At 44.0% G+C, this 21,643-nt stretch overlaps 1 protein-coding gene across 1 annotated transcript in view; it reads left to right on the plus strand.

Moving 5' to 3' along the window:
• The window catches only part of LOC115362621 (low-density lipoprotein receptor-related protein 1-like), a 97,349-nt gene that overhangs the window by 29,243 nt on the left and 46,463 nt on the right, over nt 1-21,643 (plus strand). The window contains exons 4-17 of the mRNA XM_030056607.1: nt 3,482-3,601; nt 5,324-5,452; nt 5,739-5,999; nt 13,470-13,632; nt 14,797-15,019; nt 16,670-16,859; nt 17,104-17,247; nt 17,406-17,642; nt 17,848-18,028; nt 18,695-18,917; nt 19,089-19,278; nt 19,421-19,543; nt 19,852-19,992; nt 20,506-20,631. Coding sequence (XP_029912467.1) covers nt 3,482-3,601; nt 5,324-5,452; nt 5,739-5,999; nt 13,470-13,632; nt 14,797-15,019; nt 16,670-16,859; nt 17,104-17,247; nt 17,406-17,642; nt 17,848-18,028; nt 18,695-18,917; nt 19,089-19,278; nt 19,421-19,543; nt 19,852-19,992; nt 20,506-20,631 — 2,451 coding nt within the window. The remainder of the gene's footprint in view (nt 1-3,481; nt 3,602-5,323; nt 5,453-5,738; nt 6,000-13,469; nt 13,633-14,796; nt 15,020-16,669; nt 16,860-17,103; nt 17,248-17,405; nt 17,643-17,847; nt 18,029-18,694; nt 18,918-19,088; nt 19,279-19,420; nt 19,544-19,851; nt 19,993-20,505; nt 20,632-21,643) is intronic.

The following is a 21,643-nucleotide window of genomic DNA, read 5'->3' on the forward strand; positions in this document are numbered from 1 at the left end:
CCTCACTCTTAAGTGTCACACAAGCTGTTTTACAATTGGGTGGTGCACTTTTTTTTTTTTTTTAACGGATAGATATGTTGCCGTAAATGCTATTAGCTCTGTGTTTTTAATTCCATTGACGTTATTGACTTTGTTTAAAAAAAATAAATAAATTGTTTTATGTTTGGTGCGGTCAAAGACAAATTTCCACCAGGGTGGACACTAAAGTCGTGCTCTATTGTTTAGTGCCGTTGTTTAGTAGCTATAAATGGAGAGATGGTTCAGTGATTTCTTTAACCTCCTCAACTCTGCCGCTCCCACGGGTGGGTTTGTCATTGCTGCATGGCTGAGCTTTATTCAAACCCACACAATTTTATTTTAAATTCTAGTGGAGATCCCAAGTTTTCCAAATATACCAAATGTGGCCTGCTGAATTACAGGAGGAAAATATATATAAAATGATACACAAGACATCTGGATATTTTCTTTTTGAGGTAGTCGTGCAGCCATAAAACAATGTCATCTTAGGTTTGAATATTTCAGACAATATAATGATGTAGCTTCAATGAAGTGTTGCAACCAGTAGATACACAATATGAACCATTGTCTAACAACATGGAAACAATGTTTTTTCTAATTTTACAAGGAAATGAAGAGAAAATCAGTGTTTAAGGGGTTAATAAGAACAGTAATGGATTCTTTAACAAGCCAAGTGATGGATAGATAAACTGATTTTTTTGAGTAGCGCTTATGAAATCATTCAGTCGTGACTGTTTTGTTTTGTAACTGCAGTCATGACCCCTGGTGCCGCTCAGCCCCTGACTCACTTATCCTGCATCTCCGTGTTATACTCTGCCTGTCAGCCCCGGGGTCGGTTTTTAGAGGAAAACATCAAATTTCTTACATTTCCTTATGGACTGGCTTTGGAAGGAGTCCAAGAATGCTCACTTCTCCCTCGCTTCTCCTCTCTCTCCTTTACTCTGTCTCGTACGCCTCATCGTCGCTTATCTTATGTCTTCCTGTTCACATTAACCTCCCCTCCCCCCATCTGTCTTGCTGTGTGCATGTTGGCATCACCCTCAGTTATCTCCTCCTGCAGACTGCAGTGAGCATCTTTCCTCCAGCAGTAACCTAACAGCCCAGTGCTTCCCCTCTGTAACATCTTTGGACAGATGTTGATTAGTGAAATTGAGGGTTGCCATCCATGCAGTAACAGGATCAATGGCTTTGGCATGCTTGTTGAGCACTCAAGGCCTCCAGTGTGTCACTGTGTGATTTGTTTGTTTTGTTCATTAACCCCTGGTTAAATGTCTGACACGCTGCTGTTGTTGTGCGCTCGGTGCTGTGGCTGTCCAAACATCCCGTATCCTCAAGCCATTTATGCACTTGTTCCATCCTCTCAGTGCCCTCCTCTTCCTCCTCTCCGCTCTGGTCTCCCCTTCCCTCTTTTGTTCTCATGTTATTTTCTCTTCCTCTGCTCTCATTTTCTGACTCATCTCCTCCTCTCTCCTCTCCCTGGTTTTGTGCTACTACAGTATAAATGCTAATAAATCTGCGGTTAAAGCAAGAAAAGCATTCACAGACTCCCATCATAAACTCTTACTTTTTAAGCTCACGTAGGAAAACACAGTGTTTTCAACAATAGGATGAGAGTTACATTAAAACAGCCCCCGAGCCATGTATTTTAACGTTGTTATGCATTTGTAGAGCTGGAGGTAGAAGCTCAAGTATTTTAAGAAATTACCGCAGACAGAGGCAGGCTACACTTCTGTGGGTAGTGTAGCGCCCTAGTATGGTTTGGCACAGCATGAGGCTTGGTGAATGGATTTGATATGGGCCACAGTGTTTGCCGGGGGCTCTTCCTCTCAGTGGGGCCACAACAAAAGAGCCATTGTGGCCCAGAGTGCCACAGGCTTTATATAACATGGGCCCTTCACTGGCCCTTCCAGTCTGTGCTCCACTCTTACCCATGCTGCCGTTCACAGCCACAGCATCACTGGCTCTGTGTAGCTCTGTGTAGTGTATGCATGTCCACTTAGTGGTTGTTGTTAGACACTGAGACAGATTTCAGAATGATAATCCGTCATTTGATCATTGTGAGATGCTGTGTCCTTTCTCCAACTAATTTGCAATTTCATTATGTCTCTGTTTGAAAACCTCTTTGTGAATGATTAAACTGGGATACCTCACAACAGGTGGTGTAGTTTTAAGTAAAGTTCACCTCCTGGTCTTTTGTGTAAGCAAACAGGGGCACTCTCTTTTGACTCTTTTGGTATCTCCCTGTTGGCATGCTGCAGCAGATTCTTGCTGTGGCCACTTGGCTAGTCAGGTCCCTCTAATCTAGGGTTCAGAAAACAGCCTGGGGTTGGCACACTGTAGGATTGTAGCATGAGTATCCATTCCTGCCGTCTTGACTGACATCAGTGTGTTATATGTCCATAAAGCTTAAGTTAGAGAGAATAGTGGGCTGATATGGTGTGCTGAAATCTCAGATACAGAGAACAAGGGAGAACACTGGAAAGTCTAAATAAGAGTGAAATAGTGCTGACCAGGAAAATAGCTCTGCTGCTGCTGGTGCTCTCTGTGGCTTTCATACACTGGCTCATTAAACTATGGGTCAGGACCCAGTGTGGGTCACAGGCCTATCCCTGGTGGACAGGCCTGTGACACTACTCACATGACGTAAGGAGTGAAATATGGTATAAGCTTGGGTTCCAGGGTGGGACAAAGTTTCTCTTTTGGTTTCCGGAGCTGGAAAAACTCTAAAATATCTTTGCCATAGGCATTTTCTAACTTCTGTGCTGGTTCACTGCTGCTCACTGCTGTTGCAGTGACTGGCGAGAGCCACCGTCTGCTAACATTCACTCCAAAAGCCGTTAGGGCATCATCACTTCCATCTGCAACAGACATCCTGCCCCATTTATCTCCTAGTGTGGACACAAACACACATGTATACACTATGGAGAGTGTGATGAGGGGATGCAGAGCAGTGAGAGAGAGTGGATGCCCCTCTTTCACTCCCGGCCAAAAGTCTGTGTCCTTGAGTTCCCTCTGGAGGGGACAGAAGAGGCCCTCTATCCAGCGCTGCATTCACATCGCCTCGTCTGTCACTGGGGAACTGGCACATCCAAACACACATGCACACATGAATACACATGCATGCGCACACACACTCAAACACACACACACATACTCCCAGTGGAGATCAGATAGGATATGACAGTATGGCTCTGTGAAGATAGTGCTGGGATTAAGATAAGCATCAGAAAGCTGATCTGCAAACAGGCCCATTCACCACTGACTCAGGGAAGTAATTGCTTAAACAGAGCTTTTTTGTAGCTTCTGTTATTTTTCAGGGTTTCCTGCCCTCTAAAGCAAGGGCTGTGGAGACCTAGGAGCCAGCAGCATGAATGCGCATCTACTTTTGAGTGTTACATTTTAAACCTCTATTGTTTTTCATGTTAATTTGATCCGTGTTTGTGTGTCCCCCTCTCTGGTGTAGAGCTTGCGCCCGGCTGTGCCTCCCATGGCTGCCAGTACAACTGCTCCGTGACACATGAAGGGCCCAAGTGTTACTGCGGCAACGGCTATGAGGTCGCTCCAGATGGAAAGACATGTAAAGGTGAGTGGGTGACTGGGCAGCGTCGGTGTAGCCGGGCCAAGGTAAAGCTAAGCCATCACATCTCATTACAATGATATACTGACTGGCAGAATGTCAGCCAGCTGATTGGAATTTGTAAAGGGGCAGTCCGCAGGGAAGACCAGAAATTTTCATTAAGCCTCTTCAGCTTCTAGGTAGCAGAAAAGTGTGGGCTCCAGTGTTTGGTGTGATTGGTACCACTGCTGTTTGTTTACCCAGTGCCGAACGGGTTTTCTATGTATAAACAGGGATGTCACAGCACCAGAATTGTGCGAGTTCACATGTCACAAGAACGAGCTCAAAGATCAGTTCATACAAATAGAAATGAACTACTCTTGTTCATGTTTCACAATTTTGAATTTTAAACGTTCACAGTCCTTAAAATGAACTAGTTCTCGTTCGTTTCTTCCATTTTTTTTTTAAATGAGCTGCTCTGAGCTATTCTTTCTTAGTAAAATCTCCTCCTACCCATCCATCCCCAGCCCACAAGCAGCCTACAAGCAAAAACAATGTGAATATATGTTTTACCACTTTAACAAATGTGACATAATGCAGGACAACTAGCTCTTAATATCCCTCTTATCAGGGGCTTACTCTTTGTTAATGATTTACTGTGATCATAATTCACTTAATTGTAATAATACTAAATATTTCCCAAGACTGGTTGAGTGATTCAGCTCGTTTTTTCAGACCAGGCGGTCACAATTCACACAAAAATGTTCGATTTTTTTCTGTTACAATCTGAACTGATTCTTTTTCATAGACACTCGTTCAAATATCCAAACAGACGGTCTTCAGCAGTGCCGATCGCCGTGTTGTCTGAACATGCAGTAGCCGTGCTGCATGCCAGTTCCTGTAAATCCTCGGCCTCGGTTGCCATAAAACAGTGTGTGAGCATCGTTCACTCGCTGGCGTTCACGACGCTCATGTTCGCGTTCATTAGTCGCAAACGGATACATTAAGATCACGTTCATCGAGGACATGAGCACGTGCAATGAGCGCCATTCATTTAGCACATTCATGCATAACACTGATAACTGACACCTATGCCAGTAAACCTCCAGGATTCTCAATACTTGTTACAATACCATGGCAAAAATAGAAACCCCATGCAGCGCACACACTCCTTTGTTAAAGAACTGTTGCTACAACAAGGAAGCTTAAACCACAGCCTTTGCGTGCAAATTAGCTGCCTACAAATCATGAGCAATCATGTCGAGCAAAACCGATAGCAGCACATGTGTATCTTGTTTAAAAAAAAAAAAAAAAAAAAAAGAAGGCGTTAGCAGCACGTTATGATGACAGCTTCTAGAACCTTAACATGAACCAAAACTCAAGAGTGGTTTCCTCCTTTCGGGTGAAATGTGCGATGACGTCATTTATGGACTAGCTCATGAGGATTAATAACTCTGTGGTTATCAGAGGCTCAAAGGTGAAGTATGTCCAGACACGGCTTTTAACGCCTTTCTTGTTAACCATGTTGACTCGCCCTGTGCTAGTGGACATTTCCAATTTTGTCCTCTAGGTCCTCTGAATCACATGACTCTGGAGTGAGATGTAAAGTTGCATCGGTATTTCCGATGTTGTAAAAACACCAGCACTCTTATGGTTTTCAGTTACAGTGCATAAGATGATCTCCACAGGGCTGATTTGGTCACTCGTTGAGACTGTGTCTGGTTAGTCACTGTTGCTTCTTTCTTGCAGATTTCAATGAGTGCAGTGTGTATGGGACCTGCAGTCAGACGTGCACCAACACCGAGGGCTCCTACACCTGCAGCTGTGTGGAGGGCTACCTGCTGCAGCCAGACAACCGTTCATGCAAGGCCAAAAACGGTGAGGATACACACACACACACACACACACACATACACAGAGTGCAAATTGAGACCAAGGATACCTTATATCCAGTCTTTACTTAACTAACAGCTGTGTTTAATGTGATTTGTGTCACAGTTTGAGTTGATTCCATGCTGTATTATATTAGAGCAAACAGCATCTACACGGTGCAACACCCCTGCTAATGGTATTACAAGGCGAGCTTGTTTACCCTTCCTTTTTTTCTTTTTGTCCTCTTTTTTTCCCTCCCCCTTAACTCCTCCTTTCCGCCTTCCCTTCCCAGACCCAGTGGATCGGCTGCCCATGCTATTGATCGCTAACCTCCATGACATCCGCTGCACTTCCTTAAGTGGCTCCACATCCCGACTGCCCTCCATCTCCACCAAGCAGACCATGGCTATGGACTTCATCTACGCCCAGGAGACCGTCTGCTGGATCGACGTGGGCGACACCCCCGCTGCCACGCAGTTGAAGTGTGCCAACATCCCCGACCTTAAGGCCGTCACTGACATCCGCACCATCAACATCTCCTTGAGCCTGCACCGTGAGTCGTCTGCTATGGGTTCATTGTCTGGAAGAATGAGGCACAGCTGACTGCAAAGGAAGTCAATCGTTTTTTTTTTTGTTTTTTTGTCTTATAGAATTTTCAGCTGATTCGGTATTCATTCAAAATGCTCTCAAGCTGACAGGATTAGCCGCAGAGAAGGCCCAATTGAACAGAAATGAATGCCTTGCTCAAGGGTGCGGTTGAAACACCCAAGTAATCACTTCTAGTTGTCAGCTCACACTGGCGCGAAATCCCCCCGTACTTTGCCTCCGGAATCAAACAGTCAACTTTGCAGTTGCAAGCGCAGACAAATGTACGACGTGAAGCCATACAGGCTCGTCTCAGAAACCTGCTCATACCAGCATAAAGTTGAAACGCTGAGTCCAGCTTTATTTTTCAAAAGGTTCTTCTCCAGAAAGAACACGGGCGCTCTGACACGCCACTAAATCATCCTATAGAGGCGCCGTGTGTGAAGCTGACTTAAAGTGATATGAGACATATAAGGCTGCCAGTGTGCTGCTCACAGTCATCGCTTTGCTCATCGCTTGACAGACAAACAGTGGGCTACTGTGAGCGGCTTGATTTACGTACTAAGTGTGCAAGGAGCTATTCACAGGCCTGGAATTGTATTTTTCCATCGCTTTTGTTTGGGTCTTTTCAATGTCATCTGTTATATCACTCCTCCCATCAGCGGTTTACAATGAAACAACAGTTGGTGATAGATTTCCCCCCCAAAAGACGTCTCTGTCTCTGTAAGTCCTCCCATATATGATCTGGGATTGTTGTAAGCGACAGGGTGTGTGTGTGTTTTTATGTATAAATGAGTACTGTGCGTACCCTGATTGATAAACAAAGACAAGTGAAATGTCTAGCTAGTGAAGTTAATGTCCTCATAGCCATAGTTACTGCGGGAAGTGATACATGTGCATCTCGTGGGCAACACACACTCCCTAACAGATACACACAGCTTGTGCACGCTTCCCTTTGAGGGACATGTAATGTAGACATGATTTATCACTGATCATGCCCCTGACAGGGTTTGTTTTTGTTTGCCTGGCTGACAGACCTATTACACTCTTTAAAAAAAAAAAAGGTGTTGGTGGGGGCAGAAATGTAGACAAAACATAAAAGCGTATGGGTGTGTGTGGGCGCGTGCACACGTGTATGTTGGTGCGCGTGCAGAGCGTTCCCTTGAGAATTAGCCCCAGGCATGGAAAGGCAGATGTGAAGAAAACAAGTGGTGGATCTGGGTGTGTAGGTCCAGAATGTGGGATGCGAAACCTGCGATGTGATTACATGCGCCTCGGCTCACACGCGCTTCAAGCGGGGCTTGCGTAACGGCAGCCGCTGCAGACAGTTTAGCGCAGAACAGAAGGGTAGGCGGCTCGGTGAACCCCGGCGTTCTGGAAATGGTTTTTTTTCCGGTTGATTCACCAAGCTCTCCTAAGTAGCCCATATCCCGCCCTGCCCTCATTGTGCTCCCTCAAGGTGTTTTGCTGGTAGGGCTCTTTGATTCAGCTTTTTGTTAAGTGGTGTGATGGGCAAATGGGGGGCGGAGAAAGGGGGAAAGAGTGAGAGAATGAAGCAAGCGAGAGGATGGCATGAGAAAATGAGAGGGACAGTGGGAGACGCAAGGTAGTGATTTGCTGTATCTTAGAGGTGTGTGTGTGTGTGTGTTTGTGTGTGAGCGTGTGTGTGCATGTTAGTGTGTGTGAAGGGTCATGCAGATGGTATTTACATTCCTCTGTTGGGTTATGTCAGCCTGAACAATCCCTACATTCCTCTATCCTTCCCAGGTCCTGTCCAGTCAGGTCACTTCAGCATGCTCATAGCTGAGGCCCAGACACACACACACACACACACACACACACACACACACACACTGACCCACATACCTTTGTCTAATGTACCCATTACTTAGTGACATATTACCTTTTATGAATACACTCTGATTTTTTCATTTCCTTATTCCTCGTAGCTTCAGCTGTAAAACCGATAAAGACCCAAAGGTTTATTTGCACTTCTCTACGCATTTCTGTTTGTATGACCCACATGTGCAAACCTGATAATAGAAATAGGTGGCAGTGCACACTTGCACATATGCGGCGGCATGTAAATAAGAGGCTGAGGCTGTATTTTATTTATTTTTTTATATTGTGGTTATTGCAACCACTTGTATTATCTCCATTGCTCTCGATAAAGTTTTATCTGATCTAAGTGCAGTTTGGAGTACGTTCAAAACAATGCCATCAGGTAAATGAGTTTCTTTTTAAATTTAGTAGATGGCTTTGCACTGATTGCGTTGCGACAGGTGTGGACAGCAGTGGGTGGGTCAAAGTGAGCCAAGTCTGACGTATCTGTAGATGGTCCATTGTGCTGTGACATGTGGGTCCAAACCAGGTTGTCAGTGGCTTTAGGCTTTAACGCCGTCCTAACTCTCATGTAGGGAGCAGCCAAGAAAGGCAGGAGGCACTCCTCCTGCTTTGGCTGTGACTCAACATCTTTCCATTTTACATCAGTCTTGGCTGTCAGTTGCGATAAGAGAACAAAAACTCTCCCCTTAATTTTGTGGACCTCAGTTGAGTCGAGAGGCAATTTGCTGCATATGTGGTTTCCCATGTGGCCTTGTAGTTTAAAATGTTAAACCATTAGTTAAGCTTAGCCAATGTGAACTCTGTCTCCTTCTCAATTAACCCATTTGCCACCCCTCTGCTTCAAGTACGCACTCTTCAACGCTCCTTCACAACACAGATTCTAATCATATAATTGGTGTCAACATGGGCTCTTAGGTCAATCCTATTCAGGGTGCAATATAACCGGCAGGGCTCAGGTGCACTCCTGAAAGTATGGTGGACAGACCCAGCGGCGGCCTTAGATGGATATGGATGGTGCCGTGGGGGTGGGGTGTTTGGGGCAGGGTTCACACACACACACACACACACACACACAGGGTGATTTATAGCCTCTGGGAGTTTGAGAGAGCAGGGTAGATGAGAAGACGAGGGTTCCAGATGTGGCCTGCTCTGTCTGTATGTGTGATTCCCTCGCTGGGAAGATAAAAAGAGGAGCAGAGCCTCTTGTCCCGTCCTCTCCACTTTCCAATCTGGACTCCGCAGCGGGGACTAGAGCTCATCCACATGTCCCTCTGTTCGTCTTCGCCTACCAAGGCTGAGAAATTAATCGAAATATTATTGAAATCACAATATAGCCAAGTGCACTATCCAAATTGCAGGAGCAAGTGTTTTTTTTTTTTTTTTTTTTTTGAGAAATGTAAAATTTGTGACAAAATACCATTTAGAAATGATGTATTGTGGCGCCACAGAGATGCATTGGCCTATAAATTGTGTTCTCCAGTTTATAAGAAAACATGGTGGTCGAGACCCCAGCAAAACTCATTTTTTTCAGCGAGAATGAAAATTAGGATGCCAAAATTACGATTCCCACTAAAACTGTGAATCATATTGAATTTGCAGTATCTGTCAAATTGACTGCAGTATTTTTTATTTATTTTTTAATTTTTTTTACTATATCATTCGGCACTACCGCTTACTTCCTCCTTCATTATCCCATGCCTTTTTTCCTAAGCCGTCTTTTTTTCCAGAATAAGTGAATGTGTAGGACGTCTTTGAGAATATACATCATGATCCAGTCAAAACCCCATAAGTAACCCCCAAAAGTATTCAGGGCACTCATCTCACATTGCATAAATTAAAATGCCTTTCATTTTTTTGCTGGAACTACAGGTTTTTGACTCGACCTTGATGTATATTTACAAAGACCTCCCATACACTCACTAATGCTGACGCAGCTGTCACCTACAGCCAGAGATCATCTGTCCATTCTGCACTAAGGAGCTGATGCAGCGCTCCTTGCCTTCTGTGGGGTTTTTTTTCTCCACATTTTTTTCATTTTCTTGCATTTTATTTTGTCATAGGTCGGGATCATCCCACAGTGCTGCTGTCATCAGAGTCTCCTATCCATACGGCCAATCACCCCTCTCATTCACTTCCTGCTTATGAGGGATTGGCCAGTGGGATGCCTCTAGGGAAATATAGCCTTTTAAATACGAGATATATGTTAGGTCCCTATGGAAAACCCTAATCTCTGAGCGCTGAAACTATGCTGTTGAGAGGTCACAGAGGTCTTTGTGTAGATTATTGGGATCTTCTAGGCACAGGGAGGATTATAGCAGGAGCATGATGAGGCTTCAGATCTGCTGAGCTCTGAAATATTAGCACTGACATGCAAATAGAGGAAATAACATGGAAGTACAGAATCTGTGGCGCTACTGTAGAGTCTGACGCCCAAGTGTGTGACTAGTTTGAAAAGCTAAACGGACTGTAGCCTTGTATGTAAATAGGCATGCTCTTTGCTTGTGAGCAAAGTCTGTTTGTGTGTGTGGGTGTGTGTGTGTGTTGCCAGTAAGGCCCCCTCAGTGTGTGAAATGCTTTCTGAGAGAGAGTAGTGTGAGGTGGTAGGTGTAAAGGGCAGGAAGTGGCAGGGGTGCTGAGACCCTGTGGGTGGGGGTGGGGTGAGTGAGGAGAAAGGGGTGGGTTCATTTGGTTTTTCCAGCAAACTTTCCACTTTCAAGAAACTGAATGAGTGGGAGAGGGTGGGAGCGGGTCAGCAGACTCAGAGGCTGGCTTTCTGGGCAGGGGCTCCACTAGTTATAGGGTTGCACAACCCCAATAGTCAGTGGGTTGCACAACTGGCCCTGTGCTATGTATCTGAGTCTAATCAATGCCTTGTTCAGCCTCGTTTCCAGCTGGAACTCTTTAGAGGACGACTAAGACGTAGAACTGATACCAATGGGAGTATCATTATTCCTAGCTCCATAACCAAGTTTCCCTGTTGTCAGAATCTTGGTTCTGCTGTTTGTGAAACAGCTTGGACCGGCTGTGCTCCCTCCCTCCGCTCTCCTGGGCATGTTTTTTATTAGATCCTGTATTTACAGTTACCTCCCTCCCCGGACGTCATATGGCCGGTACCTCTGCTGATTGTCAATGATTGATTTTGTGCTTGGAGTCACACCAGAAGTTTTAATGTTGAGAAATAAATCTTGTGTATTTTATTTCTGTACCTCTCTGCATCTCTCCACTTCTCTATCATCTTGCTCCCTCCCTCGCTCCTTCCATCTCACACACTCCCCTCACCCATCCCCCATCACTGCCTCCTCCTTCCGCAGCTCCGCTTATGTTGTAGCACCAAGGCATCAGTTCCATGTGGGGCAGGCCTTTTGAAGCTGTGTGGATGTTGGGGTTGGGGGGGTGTGGGAGTGGGGGGGTACATTGGGCCCAGATGTCTGCATGCTCTGTTGTGGAACTTGCTCTGGCTCTCTCTGAACAGCATGGTTACTATTGTTCGGGCCTCCAGCCCAGAGGCTTTTTTCATGAATGGTCAGAGCCTTGCAATCCAGAGGATGGCGGGTGGGGGCCAGCGGGAGCCGAGCAAGTGTGTATCCCAACATCAAAGTTGTCCTATGGATTATCTGGAGAGGCAACTGTGGTGATTTGAGTGGCTTTGATACTGTATGTGCATGTGTGTTTGTGTGTGTATGTGTGTGTGTGTGCCTCCCGCTTTGAAAGGAAGTACGGTGGCAGCTGTTAAAACACAAGGCAGCATGGGAGGCAGTGTCTCTTCAAGCTCCCTCCTTGCCGACCGCTGGGTGTCTTGCATCCATTCTCAGATAGGCCACAATTGTCAGTGCGAGAGCGAATCCTCCGCACAGCCTGAGACTAACAGCCTTGGCATTTCAACTCTCTGACGCCGGGATTATATCTGGAAAAGTCTTCATCTGCAGTGGTTCCTCTTTCCATTTCCTTTCAGGTTGCCTTAGTAAGCAGGAGAGTTGCACAATTTCAAGTTCATCATCCTTTTGTACTGATATTGCAACAATACTCAAATGTCACTTATATACGTCCTATTGAGTGATATTAAATAGATTCTTAAATTGCCAAATCTTCACTTAGCACGTTATTTCGTAAAAGAAAAAAAAAAGAACTAGCTTTAGAGAAGTATGTGACAGAGAATTATGAATTGAACAGTTTTTTGTAAGATAACTTGTCACATTACAATATTACTGCTATTAAAAGTAATGTGTGATAGAGTGTATTCTAATGAAAAAACAAGCATGTCAGAGTACTTTAGCAGAAGCCTTTTGTAATGCTTTATGCATGTTGATTTTTCTTATTGTATGGAGATATCCAGGCTGATTTGGCTCTGCCATTGGTATTGGCTGGCAGATTAAAACACAGGCAGGATTTGCAGTAAACCGATGCGGCCTACACACCACATAATGTAAACTGAGAGCTTGCTTATTTGAAAAAGTAACTAAACACTTGATTACTTAAACTGAAAACCTAACATGTTAGTTTAGTTACCACAAAAAAACAATCTGAGTATTCTAATATGTGGTGTTATCTGCAACACTGGAAACGAATATGTATTTTATCTCTTTGAATTACGTTTTTAGTCTCAGATTCATGACACATATGCAGATAAATCATGAAAAGGTTATCTGTGTAATGTCCCTGAAATCCCATTTGGTTGTTTTGCACAGCTATTGTCTGACATTTACGTTGCTTTGTAGGCTTGTTCCTTCTTGAAGGGCAGTGTAATGGTTCACCCTTGATTTAAAAAGTGCTGATATTCTATTATCCTGCTTGCTTTGTGCTGTCCCACCGAATTTCACATTAATGTCCCGTTGTGCTTACAAACATTACTTTGGCTCAACTGCTGTTCCGAGTCTTAATTTAATGTTTGCAGTGAGTGAGTCAAGCGCGCTCGTAGTTTTACAGTATGGGTGTATCCTCAGACATGCCCATAGTGGGTAGTAAAGTGTTAATGTCTGTGTCTCACTTCAGAGTAGGAGGCCATCACGCTGTGTTCTTGGTCAAGTCCACTGAGAGGAGTTCAGCTCTCAGAGGGCAGGCCACCTCTCTCCCTCTCCCTCTATCTGTTACTCTTTCTGTTTCTCTCCCTCTTTCAAGGCTGGCTTGCCTTAAACAAAAACTAGCGGGATGCCAGTAATGGACAACCTGCCAGAGCCACTAATGAAGCAACAAGACAAAAGCTTGACACAGTTAATTCGGTGCTGTTATTTTATTTTTCTTAGCTGAAGCACGGTGATATCTTTTTTTGAGGAGATAAGACTAAATACTATAAGAGAGGTTTTGAATTCTGAGTGCCGTTGTGTGTGTGTGTGTGTGTGTGTGTGTGTGTGTGTGTGTGTGTGTGTGTGTGTGTGTGTGTGATATTTGTACTAGCTGCACAGGTAGAGACAAATGTACTCTATATCTGAACCAGACCCCCAGGATACTCCAGTGTACGTATTTAATTCTTCTCTTCTCTTCTCTTCTCTTCTCTTCTCTTCTCTTCTCTTCTCTTCTCTTCTCTTCTCTTCTCTTCTCTTCTCTTCTCTTCTCTTCTCTTCTCTTCTCTTCTCTTCTCTGTCCCACCATCCCTCAGATGTGGAGCAGATGGCTATTGACTGGCTGACCGGAAACTTCTACTTTGTGGATGACGTGGACGACCGGGTGTTTGTCTGCAACAAGAACGGCCAGACATGTGTGACCCTGCTGGACCAGGAGCTGTACAACCCCAAGGGCATTGCCCTGGACCCGGCGATGGGGTCAGTGCTGCCTTCCACTCTGGAGACCAAATACGGCTCTTAGTACCGCTTTTTGGCAACGACCTAAAGGAAGATGCCGTCTTATGATCAGACATTTGCTGACCAAGCAGGCAGTTCTGGAATTGCAGCACTTCCTCCAGATGGAAAGACAGACAGATATTTGCGTGCTATGCATAGCTGCGCAAATGCACATACGCATGTGCACGCACACACTCACACACACACACACTCACCTAAACTCTCGAAATAGGCACAATTACTGGCTCAGTTTCCTGATACTGAAAAAACGAACAGCTTGCTGATGTTGTTCCTCTTTTCAAAGTATCGTTTTTCCCTTTTTTGATTTCTTGGAAACTTGTGTTAATCCATGAGTGTGACTACAGACTGTTCTTATTAACGAGATAAAAATGAAAAAAAGAAATGTAATATTTACGCCAAGCTGATACATGAATGTAGAACAGAAGTCCAAGGTTATTATAGTTAACTAAAACTAAACTTAGAAACTAAAACTAGGTGTGAAAAAAACATTTTAGTTAACTGGAATATAAATAAAAACTAGATTAAAAAACAGAAAAGAAAACTAACTGAAATGATATTGTGTGCATACAAAATTAACTATTATGAAATAAAAATATACAGAAAATATCTTTAGTTTTGGTTTTCATCAATTTGGTCAAATTTCCCAACAAGCATGAGGAGGCGTTGGTGCTGATGTTTATCGAGACTGCGACGTCTACATGACTCTGAGTCAGTTTCCATCAATTCTGAACTTCTTAAATCTTGCCCCCAACAAACACCCCCATATTATAATGCTTAAAAAATAAAATTAAACATTAAACATTTTTTAACAATGAAAACTAAACTGAAATGAGCAAACCCACTCTGGAAACTAACTGAAATTAAACTGAAGATTATTTTATTTTTATTTTTATTTTTATTTTTATTTTTATAATTGTCATGTGGACTATGTGTCTGAAATAAATTCATTATTATAAAACAAATAATAAAGACAAAATAAAAATAGAAACTACTGAAATATGCAATACTATTAGCTCTGCTTTGGTCATATCATTTCTTTATATTAATGAGTTTCCCCCATTTCTCTGTCCACCTGAACCTCCTTCCCCCTCCCCAATATCGTTCTCTCCACCTCTTCTGCTACAGCAAAGTGTTCTTCACAGACTACGGCTCCACGCCCAGGGTGGAGCGCTGCGACATGGACGGTCAGAATCGCACCAAGCTGGTGGACAGTAAGATTGTGTTCCCTCATGGTATCACCTTGGACCTGGTCAATCGGCTGGTATACTGGGCTGACGCCTACTTGGACTACATTGAGGTGGTGGACTACGAGGGCAAGAACCGGCACACCATCATCCAGGGCCTGCTGGTGAGGATGGATCGCTGCAAATAAATAAAACACAAACCCAGTGAAATTCTGATACCTGATTCCCTCCCATGGAAAAATTGAACATACACATTTATTCACAAACTTTCTATTATCATTAACAAGTATAAAGAGAAGCCTTATGTGTTTCAAGTATTTTAACATCAAGAACACAGAGTTAGAAATGCAAAATTGGCCTGTGCACCCCAAGAAAATGCTAATTTCAAAATACAAAAACTGTTTGAAATGTCCTGTTTTAACAGTAGATACAATAGTATGAACTTTAACTATTTCAGTATTTAAACCTACAGGCTACAGCTTCATTTGAATAACAACACTAATTTACAGAGTTGGGGTATTAAGCACAGATAGTGTATACACCAATACTCCGTTATATACACTCCTGATCAAAATTTTAAGACCAGTTGTGAAATTGCAAGAACTTACATTTTGCACTGTTGGATCTTAAGAAGATTCTAAGTAGAGCTTCAAAATGCAAAAAGAAGAAATGAGAGTGAGATAAAAAAAAAAAAAAAATTGAGTAAGCAATTTATTGCAAACAACCATTAAACTGAAATAGGCTGTTCATCAGCTGATCAAAAGTTTAAGACCAAAGCCTTTAAAAGCCCAAATCTTTGCAAAAATGTGGATTCAGTGTCATTTTCTGTCAGGTATCCACACTGTCATGACCTCCTGATCCTAAAATTTTGATCAGGAGTGTAGTAGAGTATAATGGTAAAGTGTACTGTCATTTTCAAAATTCTGGTATTGACTTGGTGCCAAAGTTTGGCCTGCCTCAAAGATTTGAGCCGCTGAACTCTCCCATCCAGCAGAAACCCAGCGTCCCCACTGACTTCCCAATCTGCCCGACGATAACACTCAACATCTGTTATTCAACTCTGTCTCATCATTGATTTACTCTCAACATTGTTTGAGACAGTCCTGTTTTCCAGTCGTCCTCCTGTATATATCAGGCAAAGAGAGCCAATCTCTCCAGGGGGATAAGTCCTTTTTATTGCATTGATTGATATTACTTAAAGAGTGTGTGATGTTCCTGGCTAGTGCCTCTCTAAACATATTAGTCTGGCCTTAGCGAGGCTTGGCTCAAGCTTATAGTGGAGTAATGATCTTAATGAAATCAGGACTGCAGTGGTGCAGGGGAGGGGAGGGCGGGGGGTTAATATGATCCCAGCCCATACATCTTTCTGACAGTAGAGGAGAGCTCCACAGAACAGACCTTTATAAAACTAAAGCCTCTTTCTGTTTAACAGCAGATGGGAAGTTGAGCCACCATTCTGCCCTGTGCCAAGTTTACACAAACACACACCCTCTCTCTCTCCGTCTCTCTCTCTCTCTCCCTGTCTCTATCTCTGTCTGTCTGCTCAGTTTTTGTTTTTTTTGTTTTACATTTTTAGGACCTATCAAATCTGTTTCATGCTGATTAATGGCTTGGGAGGAAAGGTTTCATCGTTCAGGTTTTGTCAAGCTGCATGCACGATAGAAATGTGCACCCAAAGATATTATGCAAGCCATTAGTCATCGGTTATGGGCGGTTTTATTAGTTCAATTTTTAGCAGTCACAGCGCTGCATATTGTCACGAAACTTAACCCAGCTTCCTAACTTTGCTTCTCTGCTGTCTCTGTGTGCTTCAGATTGAGCATCTATATGGTTTGACTGTGTTTGAGAACTACCTGTACGCCACAAACTCAGACGAAGGCAACCTCAACCCCAAGACCAGCGTGATCCGAGTCAACCGCTTCAACAGCTCTGACTTCCACGTGGTGACGCGGGTGGACCGTGGTGCTGCCCTGCATGTGTACCACCAGAGGCGCCAACCTCCAGGTACACACCCAGGATGGGCTTAAAAAAACACCACAGGTCAATTTTGCATGGATTATAGTTAAACCCACTGGTTCCCCGGGGGAGTCATACACTAAAGATCGGCAACTCGCTCATGCAATCAGCTAATTTCACTTGTCCCTCCCCTCTGCTCTACATCTCATCTATGCACATTAATCTCATTTATTTCTGCTGTGCCGCTGTGTAACTGCGCTGCGTTGTTTTTGTGCCCCATCTCATCGCCCAGTGCGCAGCCATGCTTGTGCGCTGGACCAGTTTGGGAAGGCCGGAGGCTGCTCTGACATCTGCCTGCTGGGCAACAGCCACAAGACTCGTACCTGCCGCTGTCGCTCCGGATTCAGCCTAGGCAGCGATGGCAAATCCTGCAAAAGTGAGTCTGACAGATGATGGATAGATTAGATATGACCAAGATGAGCCCTTACTCTTACTTCAGGCATGTATCAGGGATTGTGAAGGTGACAATGATGATAAAAACACTGACACTGATGCAATGAGGATTATTATTTTTTTTTTTCACCCCCTTGGCAGAACCGGACCACGAGTTGTTCTTGGTGTATGGGAAGGGTCGTCCTGGAATCATCAGGGGCATGGACATGAATGCCAAGGTGCCTGATGAGTACATGATTCCCATTGAGAACCTGATGAACCCCAGAGCTCTCGATTTCCACGCTGCCAGTGAATTCATCTACTTTGCTGACGCCACCAGCTACATCATTGGCCGACAGAAGATCGATGGCACAGAGAGAGACACTATACTGAAGGAAGGTAAATATGGAATGAGAGGTTTGAGTAAGGTCTAAAAGATATGGTTATTTTATGACCATACCCAGACTGTTTCTGACAAAGGAATTAAGGAAGAAAATAATGAATTGAAGTTATTAATCCACATTATCCTGTTCATATTTACCAAAAAAGTTCTTACTACTCATCTCCAACATGTTTTTAATCTCTCCTCTCTTCGTTGTCTCAGGGATCCACACAGTGGAGGGTATAGCCGTGGACTGGATGGGTGGTAATCTGTACTGGACAGATGACGGACCTAAGAAGACCATCAGTGTTGCCAGACTAGAGAAGGCCTCTCAGACCCGCAAGACGCTCATCGAGGGCAAGATGACCCACCCTCGTGCCATCGTGGTCGACCCCCAGCATGGGTGAGACACCTTGGTGATAACCAGTCCAATCGCGTCGGCTGTCATTTGAAAAATGGCTGGCATTATTGCCTTGTTTTTCCCTTTTCCGAATGACCTTTTAGTCATTTCTTTCTTTCTTTAGACAAGTCATTTGGATTACTCTGTTATAGCCTGGAGATAAAACTGTAACACTGACAGCTGTTATAGATCATCATGATAGACTTTTAAAACTATTTTCTATAACTTTTGATATTTTAGTCTGTGGTCATTTTTTAGGAGTGTTACTGTTTACTTCAGATTAAGTGTTGGATGGCATAAGCAATCTTTATGGGGTAAGAAGAGGGTCTGAGGCTTTGTGTTTTAAATGTCACTTTTACTTGTGTGTGCTGCTTGCACTGTAGATTTTTGTCACACTTATTACAGTTATGTTGGTGGTGTGTGTGTGTGTGTGTGTGTGTGTGTGTGTGTGTGTGTGTGTGTGTGTGTGTGTGTGTGTGTGTGTGTGTGCACGCACACGTGTGGGATATTTCAAGCTATTTTGGAGCCGTTCTTCCTTTGTTTTCTTGTGAGGTGCCCCTTCAAAGAACATCAGAAATCAAAGCTAAACTTTGATACCTCCAACTTTCAAAGAAACACCTTTTCTTGTATCCCTTTTGAAACTGGCGACATCTCCGCTCTACCTTCCAGATGGATGTACTGGACGGACTGGGAAGAAGATCCCACAGAGAGCAACAGAGGGAAGATCAAGAAAGCTTGGATGGACGGCTCCCACCACCAGGTGCTGCTCACCAGCAAGACGGTGCTGTGGCCCAATGGCCTGAGTCTGGATATTCCCCAGGGGATCCTCTACTGGGTGGATGCTTACTATGACCGCATTGAGATGATTTACCTCAACACCACAACTCGCAAGGTAATGGTAATGTGTGGGGAAAATATAGAGAGGGTAGAGTAAGGAAATGGCACTCCAAATTATATACGACTATAATTTTAGATTGTCAGTTTGCTGGATGAAAGGAAACACTGAGGTAATGCTCAGAGAACTGATCTCCCGGACTATGTCTGCTTCATCTTGATTGGCCAGGTGGTGTATGAGGGACAGGAGCTGAACCATGCTTTTGGCTTATGCCATTACAAGCAATTTCTGTTTTGGAATGAGTACCGCGGTGGCAGCATCTACAAACTGGACCAGGTCACCAAGACAGTCACCTTGCTCCGCAACGAGAGGCCGCCCATCTTTGAGATCAGAGTCTATGATGCACACCAGCAGCAAGGTACACCTGCTTGCTGTTACTGATGACAAGCATAGCATAATAAGTAAAAGCATTAAGCGTAGTAACATCCTGTCATTTGCTCAGGATGCAGCTCTGAGTGTTTTGTTATAAACAACCTGTCTTGTTGGTTTTGTGTCTGCAGGTTCCAATGCGTGTCGAGTCAATAACGGTGGCTGTAGCAGTCTGTGCCTTGTGATCCCTAACGGCAGGTCCTGCGGCTGTGCTGACGATCAAATCCTGGATGTTGATAATGTGACCTGCAAAGGTACTTAGCAGCTTAACCAGTCGCATTCACCAAAGATCAATCTGGGAAGCCACGGAAAATTCATTACTTAGCAGGAGCTGAGGCTGTGAGAGAATACTGAGCTGTACTTTCCATTTGAAATCTACACTTGCCATCTTTGCCAAATCTGGGGAAAAGTTTCAAAGAGCTTGCACCAATATTGTCCTGACTACAAAAGAGACCAAAGCTGAGCTGACCTCCACACCACAAAGCGTTGGTGTTGTTTGCCGCGTAGCCCGTGTCTCAATTACCCCTCTGTTTCGCCCCCTTGCCCCTGATCTCCTCTCCAGCCAACCCCTCCTACGAGCCCCCGCCCCAGTGCCAGCTCGGGGAGTTTGCCTGCAAGAACAACCGCTGCATCCAAGAGCGATGGAAGTGTGACGGGGACAACGACTGCCTGGACAACAGCGATGAGGCCCCCGAGTTGTGCCGTGAGTGTGCCACGTCATCGTCATGGTTACACACCAACACACAGATAAACACATTGTGTTGGACGGACTAAGCCAAGGAGAGCCAACGGAGCGCTCAGTGCAGTTTCCACGATTGTCTCTTTCCATGCAGTGTAATATGGCCATAATTTCACTGGCCTGATTTCTCCTCATCAGGAGAGAGTGAGAACCAGGGACCCATTTATGTCTTGAATGTTCTTCCTCATTTATACTTGGTTTCACATGACATTTCCAGAGAGGGTCATAAGTTCACTGGGCAGGCTAAAGAGTGCAATATCACATACAGTACAGAACGGCGCTAGAAAACCAATTATCATTTTGTTTTCTTGCCACATTTAAGACACACGCCACGTTGCAATCCAGAACACAAGCTCGGTCACACACTTCTGTGACTCATTCCGCTTTATTGTTCTCGCAAAAACCAGAAATCACACAAACAGGCTTCGAAGAACAAGTGTTGATGCATCTTTGGGGTTTCCTGTTTCCTCTCCGCAGACCAGCACACCTGCCCGACCGACAGATTCAAATGCCAGAACAACCGTTGTATCCCCCTGCGCTGGCTCTGTGACGGCGACAACGACTGCGGCAATGATGAAGATGAATCCAACACCACCTGCTCTGGTGTGTACAAAGTTTGGGTTCGTGGTTACATCAGGGAGTAGAGTGAGCCTTTGAGTTTTGTTGACATTGCTGCGTTGAAAGTTGTTTGTCTTCCATCCATTTATACAATACATGATTCAAGTTTATGAGCTGTGTGAGTGCAGTAGAGGAGAGTAGGTCTTTTATTATTCCCGGGGAGCAGTTCATTTGCAGCATACGGTAATAATATTCATGAGGTCACAATAAGTCTGTCTGTCTGTCTCTCTGGCTGTCTATCTCTCTGTTTATCTGTCTGTCTGTCTTACGGATGTGAAACGGTACTGTTTTTGATAAAATTATCATGGAGCACTGACTTTTTTGTGTTTTTTTGTTTGTTATTACCTTGTTGTGTGTCATTTATATACGTGAAAGAAAGTGCTATAGTGCTGCCAAATGTGGTGGATAGATAGGCCTTAGACTTATAAGGTACATTTGATTAAATTCTTCTATTAGGTTATTCACATTTTCTTTAGCCGTAACTATGAAACTAACCACAATGAGATTTGATTACAAATCCTAAGGGTGTATTTGCAAAGACATCAAATCAATTGAATTTAAAATGTAAGTGATAGGAATAATGCATTTGGGTGTAACAGTATGTTGGAGAATTATTCAGTGTGCAGCCCAGCTTTATACCCCCCAAGCAGGTTTTAATTATAGTATTACTGAGAAGGAGCATGCTGTTTGAAAATAAGAAAGGACCTCAAACTGAACTCTGAGGAGTAACAAACCTTAGCACAGCAAAGAAGTTACCATCTAGAAAAGCAAATTGGGATTTCTTAGTTGTATGTATTCCCATAAGACTTTACACGGCCCAGGAGGATTTATTGATTCGTATCAACAGCTGCACTTGGCTCAGTGTGAAACCGAGCACTGGTCTTTGGCTAGTAGCATTTGTTACTTTTATTAAAGCTGTCCCAGTGGTGTGCTGGAGGCCTGAAGCCAAATGAAAGGAGCTTACCAATAATGTTTGAATTAATGTGGATAAAGTGTG

Source organism: Myripristis murdjan, chromosome 7, assembly GCF_902150065.1.
Source record: "Myripristis murdjan chromosome 7, fMyrMur1.1, whole genome shotgun sequence".
NCBI lineage: Eukaryota > Metazoa > Chordata > Actinopteri > Holocentriformes > Holocentridae > Myripristis > Myripristis murdjan.